Genomic DNA, 15,896 nt, shown 5'->3' with positions numbered 1-15,896 from the left:
TATTACAAAATGTTTGACTGTGTGAATAATTTTGACTTAACACTGGTTTGTCTGTTAGTATCTAAGTATAGTGTTTACAATTTCCTTTCCTTAAAAAAATGTATTGAGTTTTTTATTAGTCCAGCCCTTAACAAGTGTGTTGTATGGCAATCTGATCTGACCACTTTTTTTCATGTTGAAATCTTTAATTATTTTTAAGACTTTTATTTAGTGCTTAAATCCTTTTTACAAATTTGTCTTCCCAAGTAACATGTCTACCTTTTTTTAAGAATACAGAATATTTTGCTAACTTTTCCTCAATTGTATTTTACAGATCACCAGGAGAACCTCAGTCTGACGACATTGAAGCTAGCCGAATGTAAGTATAACTTGATTGAGGGTGTGATGTCTTTTAAGTTGCCGTAGACTGTGTTAATGGTATCACATTTTTTGAAAATAATTTCCAGTTAAAAGAAAGTAATGATTTAAAAGTAAATTGAGAGATACAGACATAACTTCTTCCCCTACCAAATACCTATAAACCTTGGTAAGAATTTACTAGATTTCTACTGGTAGATAGATAATTGCATGCTCCTGAATTCTTGTGTTTTTGGTCCCCTAGCAGTTGTGGGGAAATAGATTTGAGTTGAGTTGGTAGGGAAAGAGTTTGAGTTCAACAATTTCAGTGCCTGCTATAGGTAAGGCATCAGGTACTATGTTGTGGATACAAAGATACACAAGGATTAGTTTCTACCCTGTAGAAATTTATAGTATACTCAAAGTGAAAGATGCAAAAGCAAATCATTTAAATCATTGAGGTAGAATGGTACCCAGGATGCAGCAGAAACATACAAGGCGTACCATGGGACCCAAACATGCAATAGGAACCTAGTCCAGATGACAGGAAAATAGGAGTGACCAGGGAAGGATAAGTTAAATCTTGAAATGTGACTGGGAGTCAGGCAGCCAGAAGCATGGGCAAAGTTACGAAGCAACATAGTGAGTGTAGGGAACAATGGACAGTTTTGAGGACTTGTAGATCATAAATTAGAGAGGCAGGAAAATGAAGGAGATAGACTTGATAGTTAGAAAGGACTGGGGGCCTTGCATGCTATGTGAAGGGTCTTGGCTTGTATTTCATGTGTATTTGGGAGTCAGTAAAGAATTTGCTCAGTTGGTAGGTAGTAGCCCTTTCAAATGTACATTTTTAATAACTTTGCCACAGAGCAACAGGATTGAAGAGAAACATGGTGGTAGAGTGACCACAGTTTCAGTGGTATAGTCAATGAGAACCTTAACAAGGGCAGTGGTGTAATAAGAATCCAAGATAAAGTGTTCTGGATTTAATACAAATATTTAGAACGTGAAGTAAGATTTCAGTAATTTATTGTGAGGACTAAAGAAGTTTAAGGTAATAGAGGTGGTAATTATGAAACCAGGTTTTTTTGAAGTAGTAAGTATTGGAATGAAAAATATTAATGTAGGGGTTGACCTGAAAGGCCCTTCTGAAATTAGAGCGAGGAGATAAAAGTGGATATTGTGATATTAAATTTGTTTGTGGGTGAGGATGGAGAGAAGTCAAGATTTTCTAACTCAAGATAGCTGAAGGTTCATTTAAATGCTGGTGTACATGTGAATCTCCAAAAAAAGGAATATAAAATTTCTTTATGTGACTGTATAACTTTTCTTTTAACTTTTTAAAAAATTGTGGTAAAGTACACATAATGTAAAATGTACCATCATCACCATTTTTAAGTGTACAGTTCAGTGGTATCAAGTACATTAATATTGTTTGCAACCATCACCAGAACTCTTTGTTTTATAAAACTGAAACTCTGTACCCATTAGGTACTCTGTACCCTGTTTCCCCATCTCCACAGCCCCTGGCAACAACCATTGTATTTTCTGTCTATCATTTTGACTACTTTAATTACCTCCAATCAGTGCAGTCATATAGTTTTTGTCTTTTTGTGATTGGCTTATTTCACAATTTGCTTCCTTTTTTAGACTAAATAATATTTCATTGTATGTATATACCACATTTTGCTTATCCATTCATCTATTGATGGACACTTGGCTTGCTTTCATATTTTAGCATAATATTGAATAATGTTGCAATGAACATGGGTGTACTAATATTTTTTGAAATCCTGCTTTCAATTCTTTTGGGTTTATACTCAGAAGTGGAATTGCTAGATTGTATGGTAGTTCTATTTTTAAATTTTGAGAAACTGCCATACTGTTTTGCACAGTGACTGCACCATTTTACATTCCTACCAACAGTGCACAAGGGTTCCAATTTCTCCATATCCTTGCCAACACTAATTTTTTGGGATTTCTTTGTTTATTTTTTATATAGTAGCAATCCTAATGGGTCTCAAGTGGTATGTCGTCGTAGTTTAGTGACCATGTAACTTTAATAATGTTTTGTGGAAGACAGTTAGGGTTTGGTTAGGGAATTTGAGAAGACTGAAAACTTGGGAAGTTACTGAGGGGAATAAGTGAGAGGGGAATAAGTTAAGAATCTGATGCCACTGACTGCCTAGCTGAAGTTAGAAACCTTATCAAACTTGGAGTAATCAGCTGAGGTTAGAAACTTGGTCGCATTTCCAGTTTAAAGGCTATTCTCCAATAGCCAGAAGATGATGTGTAATATTTAGGGTTGGGTATTAGCAGAGCTAATGGAACAGAACCACAGTGGCATGTGCGTAGGATGTTAACATTGGGGTACTTGAATTTATATGCTATTGACATTAGCTGTGGTTGGAAAGGTTATGGTGCCAGATCAAGGTGTTGAGTTGTTTTTAAAAAAGCCTGGTGTTATCAGGTCCAGATATCAGCAAGATGGCAGAATAGGATTTTGCAATATTCATCTCACCACAGAAATTTCAATTTTAACAACTCTCTACCCATGAAAACACCTTTATAAGAGCCAAGGAAACTAGGTAAGAGATTACAGAAATAAGAAAAGATGCATTGAAGAGGGTAGGAAGGATAATTTTATGTTACCTGTGTCATGCCTCTCAACCCCAGGCAGAACAGCATGGAGAGAGATATTTTCCTCTTGGGGGAAAGAGAGAGACATGAGTGCCAGACTTTGCCTCTAAATTCAGCATTGAGCCTGCCCCAATAAAACCTAGTGCCAGGCATGGCTCCACAGCCCCAGAATACAGGCCAGTAACCATAGACAGCCTATAGGTTCACCCCAGTGCTGGGCTGGATCCCATAGCCCCAGGCTCCAGGCCTGCCCAATTCCAGACCCATCCCTGTAGCCGCAACCTCCCAGAAGGCTGCTGTGGCCCCATACTCCAGCAGAACTAGGGTCCAGGCCAGTGCCATTTCACCCCAATACTTGGCAAGCCCCCTTTGACCCAGGTTCTAGGCCAACTTCCACAAACTTAGCCTTCAGACTAATCTTCCACAGAGCCAGGCTCCTGTGAACCCAGGGTCCAGGCTCACCCTTGTAGACCCTGGTGCCAGGCTGCCACACATGTACAGAGGCTCCAGGACTTTGCCTGCTGACCCACACTCCAGGCCATCCCCTGTAAACTCAGGCTCCAGAGTCTCTGGACAGGCTGACTGGTGAAGAACTTTCTTAGACAAAGCCAGTCTATAAAGACTAGAATAAGTCCCCACTTGTTCAAATGTTCAAGCACCAACACATGACTACAAGGATCAAGAATAGTCAGGGAACATGATACCACCAAAGGAACAAAATAAAGCACCAGTAACCAACCCTAAAGAAACAGAGATGTGTAAGATATCTGATAAATAATTCAAAGTAGTTTTTTAAAGTAAGCTCAGTGCATTTCAAGAAAGTACAGAGAAATTATTAAGTGAAGTCAAGAAAACAATAAACGAACAAAATGAGAAATTATTTAATAGAGAGGCTATTTTTAAAAAATCAAATAGAAATTCTGGAAATGAAAAATATAATGAATGAAATGAGAAATGCAAAAGAGCATGAATAGCAGAATTGATCAGGCAAAAGAATGAATCTGAACTCAAAGACAGGTTAGAGAAGATAAAATGAAAAGGAATGAAGAAAGCTTATAGGATTTATGGTACAGCACCAAATAAATAAATACTAAGTTATAAGAATTCAAGAAAGAAGAGAAAGAGATGAAGGATCAGAAAGCCTATTAAAGAACAGTGGGGAAACAAAACGTATCTAAGTATAGAAAGTTCAAAGGTCTCCAATCACATTGAATCCAAACAATACTACACCAAGAAATACTATAATCAAACTGTCAAAAATCAAAGACAAAGAGAATGCTGAAAATAGAGAAAAGAAGCATATCACATATAAGGGAATTTCAATAAGGCTAGTAATAGACCACTCAGCAGAAACCTTACAGACCAGGAGAGTGGGATGATACATTCAATGTGCTGAGAGGGAATAAAACTCTGTCAACCAAGAATACTTTACCTGGCAAAGCTGTCCTTCAGAAATGAGGGTTAAATAAAGGCTTTCCCAGAAAAATAAAAGCAGAGAGAGCTTATTACCACACCTCCCTTGCAAGAAAGACTAAAGGGAATTCTTCAACCTGAAGAAAAGGACATGTGTTAGTGACATGAAAACATACAAAAGTATAAAAATTCACTGGTAAAGTAACTACACAAATTCAAAGTACTCTAATATGTAATGTGCTGTGCAAATCATGCATGTCTTTAGTATGAAGCTTAAAAGACAAAACTATACAAAATGATAATAGTTACAAATTTTTTAAAAGATGTACAATGTAAGATGATGTATATTGTGATATCAAAAATGTAAAATATGTGGTGTGGGGAGAGGAAGGAAAAGTGTTTATATTTTTTATGCAATCACAGTTAAGGTGTTATCAGCTTAAAATAGCCTGTTATAACTATAAGCTGTTTTTTGTGAGACTTGATGGTAACCACAAAGCAAATCGTATGGTAAATATGCAAAAGATAAAAAGTAATGAATTAATCAAGGCATACCACTGGAAGTAATCATCTAATCACAAAAGAAGACAGCAAAGCAGGGAGGAAGAAAGGAAGAAAATATCTACAAAACAACCAGAAAACAATTAACAAAATGGCAGCAATGACTTTTACCTATCCATAATTACCTTGAATGAAGTCCCCAATCAAAACACGTAGAATAGCTGAATGCACAGATAAAACAAGACCCAACTATGTTTTCTACAAGACACTCACTTTACCTTTAAGGACACACATTGATTCAAAATGAAAAATATTCCATGCAAATGGAAACCAAATGAGAGCAGGGATAGCTATACTTATATCAGATAAAATGGACATGATGTCCAAAAACTATAAAAGAAGACAAATAAGGTCATTATATAATGACAAAGGGGTCAGTTTATCAAGAGGATATGACAATTGCAAGTATATATGTACCCTCAACATCAAAGCACTTAAATCTATAAAACAAATGCTAACATATCTGAAGGGGGAGACAGGCTGTAATACGGTACTAATAGACTTCAGTACTCCACTTTTAGAATGGACAGATCATCTACAAAGGAAAGCACTACAGAAACATCAGAGGTAAACTACATTTTAGTTCAAATGGACCTAACAGACTTATATAGAACAAGCCAAAAGTGGCACAATACACATTCTTCTCAAATGCACATGGAACATTCTTGAGGGTATCTCATGTATTAGGTGACAAGTTTTAACAAATTTAAGAGGATTGACATCATATCAAGTATCTTTTTCTGACCACAGTGATATGAAACTAGAAATCAATGATAGAATGAATTTTGGGAAATTCACGAATACATGGAAAGTAAACAGCCTGCTGCTGATTACCTTTTGGATCAAAGAAGAAATTAAAAGAGAAATTAAAAAATATTTTGAGGCAAACAAAAATGGAAATACAACATATTTAAATTTATGGGATGCAGCAAAAACTCTTCTAAGGGAGATGTTTATACCAGTAGATGCCTACATCAAAAAAGAAGAAAAAGCTCAAATAAACAACTTAACATTACATTTCAAGGAATTAGAATAGGAAGAACAAACTAAGTTCAAAGTTTGGAAGGAAATAATATGAGAAATAAATGGAGATTAGAAACACAGTGTAACAGAAAAAAATCAATGAAACTAAGAGTTGGCCTTTAAAAAAGTTAAAAATCAAGAGCTCTTTTGCTAGAGTGAGAGAGAAAACTCAAATCAGAGATGAAATAGGAGACATTACCACAGGTACCAGAGAAATACAAGAGATTATAAGAGACTACTGTGAACAATTTATGTCAACAAATTGATTTATCTAGAAGAAATGGATAAATTCCTAGACACATACAACCTGCTAAGACTTAATCATGAAGAAAAAGAAAATCTGAACAGACCAGTAACAACTAAGGAGTGAATCAGTAATAAAAAGTTTCTGACCAAAGAAAGCCCAGGACCTGACTGATGGCTTCACTGCTGAATTCTACCAAACATTTAAAGAAGGACTACTATAATACCAATTTTTCTTAAACTCTTAGGAGAAATTGAAGAAGAAAGAATACTTCCAAACTCATTTTATAAGGTGAGCATTGCCCTGATACCAAAGCCAGACACAGACTGTCCAGGAAAAGAAAGTTACAGGCTAATATCCTTGATGAATGTAGATATAAAATTCCTCAAGAAAATACTAGCAAACTGAATTCAATGGCACATTAAAAGGATCATTCACCATGATCAAGTGGGATTTATCTTAGGGATACAAGGATCATTCAACATACCCAAATCTATAAATGTGTTAAATGTGATACACCATATTAATAGAATAAAGGAAGAACTCATATCTCAGTGGATACAGAAAAAACATTTGATAAAATTCAAAATTCTTTCATGAATAAAAACTCTTAACAAGTGAGATAGGTATAGGAGAAATGTACCTCTCAACACGATAAAGGCCATATGTGACAAACCCACCACTAGCATCTTACTCAATGTTAAAAAGTTGGAAGCTTTTTTTCTAAAATAAGGAATAAGATAAGAATGCCCACTCTTGCCATTTCTATTCAACATAGTTCTGGAAGTCCTTGCCAGAGCAAGTAGAGAAAAGGGAAAAAAAAAAAAAAAAGCCTCCAAATAGGAAAGGAAGAAGTTAAATTGTCCCTATTTGCAGATTATATGATCTCATGTATAGAAAACTGTGAAGGCTCCACCAAAACAGTGTAAGGACTAATTAATGAATTCAGTAAAATTACAAAATACAAAATCAAAACACAAACACCAGTAGCATTTGTACACACTAATGACAAACTATCTGAAAAAGAAATTAAGCAAACAATTCTGTTTATAATAGCTACAAAGAAGTACAGCTGGCCCTCCATATCCGCAGTTCTGCATCCTCGGATTGAACTAACTGTTGGGGAAAGAAACTCCTGGGGAAAAAAATAAGACTACAACAATAAAAAATAATACAAATAAAAACAATATAATATAACAACTATTTACATAGCATTTACATTGTAGTAAGTATTAGGTCATTAAATATGAAATGTCTGAATTTGAATCAAGAGTTAGTTTATTATGTCTCAAACAAGAAGTACAGTTAATCAATGTAGGAGCCTAAGCTGTCAACACAGTTCACCATCCTAACAGTAGCTTATGCCAGCAGTGAAGAAGCCTGGAGTGTGAGTGGCAATGAAATGACCAAAGGTGTTTTACATAGCTTGTTGAGAATTGAATATTTTTCTCTGCAAGAAGTGGTCCAAAGCCTGGAAAAAAGTAGTTAGTTGGTGCAAGGTCTGGTGAATACGGTGGATGAGAGAGAGTTTCTAAGTCCAGCTTCTGTAGTTTGAGCAGTGGTGTTTGGTTTTTGGTTTTTTTTTTTTTTTTTTTGGCGATGTGGTTTGCAAGAGGATTGACCTGTCGTTATTGACCAATCTCAGCTGCTTACTCTCAAGCATCCTCAGTTGGTTGCAGCAGACATTCGCTATAATCGATTGACCAGGTTGCATGAAACTGTAGTGGATAATACTAGTGCTGGACCACCAAACAGTTGCCATTAGCTTTTTTCGATGAATATTTGGTTTTGGACTGTGTGTTGTCACTTCAACTTTATTCAGCCACTGTGCTGAACACTTGTGATTGTCAAAAAGAATCCATTTTTCATCACACATAACAATATGGTGTGGAAATGGTTCACCAATACGTCGTGATAGCAAAGAAAGGCAAGCTTTGAGATAATTTCTCTTCTGATGCTTCTTTGATTCATGCAGACCCCATCTATCCATCCTCTTTACCCATTAGTTTCAAATGGTCTAATATTGTTGGAATAGTAACATCAGACCTTGCTGATAATTCATGAGTAGGTCGAGATGGATTCATTTCCACTACAGCTTTTAGCTCATCATTATCCACTTTGATCTCAGGTCCCCCACATGGCTAATTTTCAAGAATAAAATCACCAGCACAGAACTTCTCAAACCATGGGCGCACTGTGTGGAATTAGCCACATCCTTCCCCAAAACTTCACTGATATTTCAAGCTGTCTGCACTACATTGGTTCCACGACAGAACTCATATTCAGAAATAACATAAACTTTTGACTTATCCAGGGTTTCAAAAATGTATTCTAAAAAAATTTTGAAAGATAATCACAAGCCAGAACATGTGTTTGGAAGAATGAAGATGTAACTTCACACACACACACACACACACACACACAGTGTGAAAGTGAAATGTCAGAGATTCAACTGTCAAACTTAGAACTTAAGGAAATCGGACATTCTATACGTAATAACATTATAAGTAATCCAGAGATGAGTTAAAGTGTATGCGAAGATATACATAGGTCATATAAAAATACTGTGCCATTTTATATAAGGGAGTTGAATGTCTGCAGATTTGGATATCTACAGGGGGTCTTGGAACCAATATTCTGCAGATCCCAAGGAATGACTGTATTTACGAATAAATTTAACCTAGGAAGTGAAAACTGTAAAACATTGATGAAAGAAATTGGAGATGATACAAATAAATGGAAAGTTGTCCTGTGTTTATGGATTGGATGAATTAATATTCTAAAATGTCTAATATCCAAAGCAATTTACAGATTTAATGCAATCCTTATCAAAATTCCAATGCCATTTTTCACAGAAACAGAAAAAACAATTCTAAAATCTATATGGAACCACAAAAGTTTATGAATAGCCAAAGGAATCTTAAATAGCCCGGTGAAGTGGCAGCCCACAGAATGGGAGAAAGTATTTGCATCTGGTGAGGGATTAATATCCAAAATATATAGGAAACTCAAACATCTCAATAGAAAGGAAACAACCCAATTAAGAAATGGGCAAAGGTAATTTCCTGGATTCCTGCTCCCAGAGAGGGAGGTGTAGTTATTGGTCTGCTGCACATGAGTGCATCACTCCCTGGCAAGAACAGCATTGTGAATCGGCAGAGAATCAGCATGGGACACAAAAAGCAGGAAAAAGAAAAGGTGAACAGGAGATAAGATTGCAAAATCTGGAGAGCGCGAGATTAAAAATAGAGAATAGAGTGTGGGATGGCTGCGCCTGCCTGGCCAGCAAGTAAGGTGGGATCAGACCCACAGGAGAACGTCTTGCTTCCCCACTGACCTCCACACCCACTGAGACAGGGATCTGCCTGAAGTCAGTACAAAATCACGACAGGAGACATGGGGCTCTGTGGAGAGGAGAAAATAGCGGGAAGCATCTTGAACTCCCCAGAGCTCTGTGCCAGGACTGCACTGGGTGGGGGATGGACTGGTCTGGGCTACTGCTGGAGGTAGTTAGGAGACAGGTAACTTCTCTCTGGCACTGAGTGAGTCCAAATTGACGGAAGTGAGCACTAAATAGGGGACTCTAACCTGGAATCTGCCGTGGGCGAATAGGCCCACTCAGGGTGGGTCAGAAAGTGAGAACTCCTGCTGGAAAGGCATGAGATTGTGGGACAGCAACATAAAGGAGACAAGGGGGCATCTTGATGACTCAGTCTCCTGATCCGGCACCTGGCAACTCCTGAACAGTTGCCCCCAGTGCTAGTGCTCTGCCGGCGATTGTCATTTTCAGAGTCCAGAGCCCAGCCCCTGCGGTGTGATACAGTGTCAGGTGGCTCCCTTCCCCCAGCCCGGGGACTCTCTTGACAAGCTCCACCCTTACACGCCCTATGATCAACTAGCAAGGCCCGTTTTGATGGGTGAATTCTGAGTGCTTCCCTAGTCATGGGAGGCTAACACCTGCAGGACTTACAGGCGCTAGAGCTCTGGGTGGACTAGGGTACCACCCTCTTCCACTGGCCAGCATCTTTCGCACTGAAAGTGGTAAGCTCCACCCCTGGAGGTTAGGTGAGACAAGAAAAGTGATTTTCCCTCTGCAACTTGCATGAATCTGCGGGGCCTTGGCACAGATCAGTAGTTGACAGCCCAGTGACTTTGCTCGTGAGACTGGTTTAGTTCATCCAGTAGGATCATAATTCTGGGGCTGGATTTCTGCCTCCTATCAGATGCCAACAGTGGGGTCCATAGTGAGGGAACAAAAACCCTGGCAAGAGGACAAAACAGGCTCCCCAAGTAACCCCCTCCCTCTAGGAACAGCCTCCCAGCTGTGGTAGAAGAGCCCTGAAAAACATATTAGTGGCTCCCCCTAGTGGCAGATCAAGGTACTACAGAAGCGCAAACATCCATGCTGTTAGGCAGCAGCTGTGAACTGCCTTGTTCCTACAGCATCTACTGAAACAGAGCCTATGCAGGGCGTGTTACTTTCCAAATGAAAACTGAAAGGTGGAAAGCAATGGCTGATCCAGATGGGAAGGACTCAGTGAAAGAACTCTGGAAGTATGAGGAATCAAACGGAAAACAAACCCCCAAAGAGGAATACCAGCTCTGTAGCAATAGACATTAACCAAATTCAGAACACTAAAATGACAGAAGAAGAATTTCAAACATGGATCTTAAGAAAACTCAACGATATGAAAGAAAAATTGTATAACCAACACAAACCACAAAAAAAATCCAGGACTTGGAAGAAAAATTCACTAAAGATATCAAAATATTAAAGAAAAATCAAAGCAAACTCCTGGAAATGAAGAATTTATTCAGGGAACTACAAACACAGTGTAAAGTCTCAAGAGCAGAGTAGATTAAACAGAAGAAAGAATATCAGAGATCGAAGATAACACCTTCCAATTAAATAAGTCAGTCACAGAGATAGAGCAAAGAAATGAGAGAAAAGACCAGAGTATGCAAGAAATGTGGGATTATGTGAAGAAGTCTAACGTGAGAGTTATGGGCATTCCTGAGGGTGAAGAAGATAATATGCAAGGGTTAGATAAGCTATTTGAAGATATAATTGAAGAAAATTTCCCAGGCCTTCCTGAAAATCTAGGTATACAGGTACCAGAAGCTCAAAGGACCCTTGGGATATTCATTGCAAATAGGAAGACACCACGACATGCAGTCATCAGACTCACCAAAATATCCACTAATGAGGCCCTTCTTCGAGCTGTAATGCGAAAGAAACAAGTAACACACAAAGGAAAGCCCATCAGAATAACACCAGATTTCTCAGCCGAAACCTTACAAGCAAGAAGAGACTAGGGCCCCATTCTCACTCTTCTGAAACAGAATAATGCCCTGCCTAGAATCTTGTACCCAGCAAATCTTAAGTTTTTTATACAAAGGAGAAATTATGACATTCTCAGATAAACAAAGACTGAGGGAATTCATCAAGACAAGATCAGCCCTCCAAGAAGTACTCAAAACTGAGTTATACACGGATCAGCACAATAAACACTCATGAATGTAAAACCACTCAAAAGCTAAAGAACAAAGGCCAGATGCCACAGTGGCTCAGGAGAGAAAACAAAGGAATGAAGTGCAACCCAACAGGATGAACAGAAATTTGCCCCAACTATCAGTTCTCTCAGTAAATGTGAATGGCTTGAACTCCCTACTCAAGAGACATAGGCTGGCCCAATGGATAAAAAAAAAATAGAAGCCAAGTATCTGCTGTCTTCAGGAAACACATCTAACCTGCAAGGATGTATTTAGACTGAGGTTAAAGGGGTGGAAAACATTATTTCAGGCAAACGGAAGCCAAAAGAAGGCTGACATGGTGGTTTTGATTTCAGATAACTTAGTCTTTAAATCAAGAAAAGTAATGAAAGACAAAGAGGGTCACTATATAATGCTGAAGGGTACAGTTCAACAAGAATACATAGCAATTCTAAATATGTATGCACCCAACTTAAGTGCACCCGGATTCATAAAGCAAACCCTACTTGATCTAAACCAAATGATAAACAATTCCATAATAGTCGGAGACTTCAACACCCTACTGACAGCACAGGATAAGTCCTCCAAACAGAAAATAAACAAAGAAGTAATGTACTTAAACAGAACTCTAGAACAAATGGCCTGACATTTACAGGACATTCTACCCCAAAACCACTGAATATACGTTCTTTTCATCAGCTCATGGGGCATTATCTAAGATTTACCATATCCTAGGACACAAAGCATGTCTTAAAAAATTTAAAAAAACAGAAATTATACCATGCATCTTCTCAGATCACAGTGGAATAAAAGTAGAAATGAACCCTAACAGAAACGCTCATTTCTACAGAAAGTCATGGAAATTAAACAACCTTCTACTGAACGATTATTTTATAAATGAGGAAATCAAGATGGCAATCAAACAATTCTTTGAACTAAATGACAAAGGACACACAAGTTATCAAAATCTGTGGGACACAGCTAAAGCAGTCTTGAGAGGAAAGTTTATTTCCATAAGTGCCTATATCCAAAAGACAGAAAGATCACAAATAGACAACCTAATGAATTGACTCAAAGAGCTGGAAAAAGAAGAAAAGACTGACCCCAAACCCAGCAGAGGAAGTGAAATTAGTAAGATCAAATCAGAACTAAATGAAATTGACAACAAGAAAACAATATGGAAGATTAGTAAAAGAAAAAGTAGGTTCTTTGAAAAATAAACAAAATTGACATTCCTTTGGCTAGACTAATGAAGAAAACAAAAGAAAAATTTCTAATAAGCTCCATCAGGAACATGAAAGAAGAAATTACAACTGATGCCACGGTGATACAAGATATCATCTATGAATATTATAAAAACCTTTATGTACACAAACTGGAAAATGTGGAGGAAATGGACAAATTTTTAGAAACACGCAGCCTCCCTAGGCTCAACCAGGAGGAAATAGAATTCCTGAACAGACCAATATCAAGAACTGAAATCAAAACAGCAATAAAAAAACCTTCCCAAAAAGAAAACCCCCAGACCACATGGTTTCACACCTGAATTTTACCACATCTACAAAGAAGAACTGGTGCCTATCCTGTAGAAATTATTCCACAACATCGAGAAGGCTGTAATCATCCCCAACACATTTTATGAAGCTCTCTGAAACCAAAACCAGGAAAGGATGCAACAAAAAAAGAAAACTACACACCAATATCCCTTATGAATATAGATGCAAAAATTCTCAACAAAATCCTGGCAAACCGAATTCAGGTGCTTATCAAGAAAATAATCCATCACTACCATTGGGCTTTATCCCAGAGATGCAGAGATGGTTCAACATATGCAAATCTATAAATGTAATTCACCATGTAAATAGAAGCAAAAACAAAGACCATATGATCCTATCAATAAATGCAGAAAAAGCATTTGACAAAATTCAACCCCCTTTTATGATAAGAACACTTAACAAAATAGTCAAAGATGGGGCTTACCCAAAAATGATACAAGCCGTATATGACAAATCCACAGCCAAGATCATACTGAATGGGGAAAAATTGAAAGCTTACCTACTTAGAACTGGAACCAGACAAGGTTGCCCACCATCTCCACTTTTGTTCAACATAGTGCTGGAAGTCCTTGCTACAGCAATTAGACATGAGAGCAGAATTAAGGGCATCCCGATTGGGGCAGAAGAGATCACACTTTGACTCTTTGCTGATTATATGATATTATGTCTCGAAAACCCCAAGGATTCAACCAAGAGACTCCTGGAATTGATAAATGAATTCAGTAAAGTCTCAGATACAAAATCAATACACACAAATCAGAGGCATTTATATTCGCCAGTAACAGTCAAACTGAGATCCAAATCAAAGACTCAATACTATTCACAATGGCAACAAAGAAAATAAAGTACCTAGGAATATATTTAACTAAGTAGGTAAAAGACCTCTGTAGGGAGAACTATGAAACACTGAGGAAGGAAATAGCAAAGGACGTAAACAGGTGGAAAACCATACCATGCTTGTCAGTCAGCAGAATCAACATTGTTAAAATGTCTATGCTACTCAAAGTGATCTACAGATGCAATGCAATTGCTATTAAAATACCAATATCATTTTTCACAGATATAGAAAAAATAATTTTACGGTTCATATGGATCCAGAGAAGACCCTGTTTAGCAAAAGAAATACTAGGCAATAAGAACAAAATGGGAGGTATCAATTTACCAGACTTTATACTACAAGGCTATAGTAATTAAAATTGCTTGGTATTGGCACAAGGACGGGGACATTGACCAGTGAAACAGAACTGAGAACCTAGATATAAAACCATTCTGATATAGCCATCTAATCTTTGACAAAGCAGACAAAAACATACACTGGGGAAATGAATCCTTATTCAATAAATGGTGCTGGGAAAACTGGATATCCACATGTAGAAGACTGAAACAGCACCCACAGCTTTCACCTCTCACAAAAATCAAATCATGGTGGATAACAAACTTAAACCTAAATTTTTCTAAGACTTGATGTCAGGGAAGACAGCAGAGCAAGTCTGCTGAACCATAGGAAGTTCAGTATTGCGGTAATATGGAGTTAGGTGATGAGAGAAGGTGTGAAAAACGCAGCTGGTAGTAGAAAGCCAGTACCAGATTGTGAAAAGCCTTGATACCACCTTAAAGCCCTTCTCTTCCTCTTGACAGACACAAGGAGCCAATGAAAGACATTAAGTGTGAAAGTGACACAAGTCACAGTCTGTCTACTCTTCTGCCACTTGAAGCATCATATAATCCTAGTCTGTTGACCAACATAAGAATTCCTTATTATGGCTTGTGATGTCTTCCATGGTCTGGCTTCTCCTTACCTCTCTATTTTCATATTTGTTGAACCTTTTTTTGAACATTAGGCTTTTGAAGCACTTGTAGTTGCCATATGATACCATGTTCTCGCTCCCCTGTACTTTTACTCATTTTCCTGTATCTGAAACATTCTTCCCACTGTTTATGTCATGAGCTCCTAGTCATCTTTTGTGATTTATCTCTGCGAAGTTGCCTCTCCTCTCTTTTCTTTCTTTCTTTTTTTTCTTTTTTTTTTTTTTTTTTTTTTTTTTTGCCTACCTCTGTAGTGATATGAGATCATCTGGCTTTCTCCTTCTTTAAATATTAAGTTCCTTGAAAAGCCCATTTTACATAGCCTAAGGACCTGGAATAGTTGTAAATTCTCAAGCAGAGTTTGATCTATCCTGAAGTAGACATTTGGAAGTCATTTAGTTGTTCCTTAATCCTTGAAAGAAGATGAAACTGTCCAAAGAGAAATTGAAAAGAGAAAATGTCTAATAGCTGATCCCTGAAGAGTGCAAATGTTTCTAGATTTGGAAGGGAAGTCTCTGAAAAACAGCCAGAGAGAAAGGAGGAAACCAGGAAATAGTGTCCTAAAGCCCAAAGTCAATAATTTCCTAAATGTCTGTATTTCTTACCAAGGTGAAGTAAAATAAGTAGTGAAAAGTGGTGACTTGTCTAGAACAGATTCTACATTCTCAGCGACAGAAGCTAGGTTAAATTCTGGACATAATTCTTTTCTCACACACTGTTGTTATTGTTCTCCGTCACTGCTTTGAACTATTCCTGTTAATTCTCTCAGCATAAAAATCCCTTGAAGCTTGTGCCGTTTTGCTGTGTCATCCTTGATCTGCCTT

General features: G+C 37.6%; 1 protein-coding gene across 12 annotated transcripts in view; it reads left to right on the top strand.

Annotated features, from left to right (window-relative positions):
• Nucleotides 1-15,896, top strand: part of UBE3A (ubiquitin protein ligase E3A) — a 104,853-nt gene that overhangs the window by 38,341 nt on the left and 50,616 nt on the right. For all 12 annotated transcript variants that reach the window (XM_069466700.1, XM_069466701.1, XM_069466696.1 and 9 more), the window contains one exon: nt 314-358. In XM_069466700.1, coding sequence (XP_069322801.1) covers nt 357-358 — 2 coding nt within the window. In that variant the 5' untranslated portion in view covers nt 314-356. The remainder of the gene's footprint in view (nt 1-313; nt 359-15,896) is intronic.

The sequence above is a fragment of the Eulemur rufifrons genome, chromosome 3 (assembly GCF_041146395.1).
Source record: "Eulemur rufifrons isolate Redbay chromosome 3, OSU_ERuf_1, whole genome shotgun sequence".
In the NCBI taxonomy this organism is placed as follows: Eukaryota; Metazoa; Chordata; class Mammalia; order Primates; family Lemuridae; genus Eulemur; species Eulemur rufifrons.
Note: the sequence above shows the minus strand (reverse complement) of the source record. Positions and strands in the feature narration are given on the sequence as shown.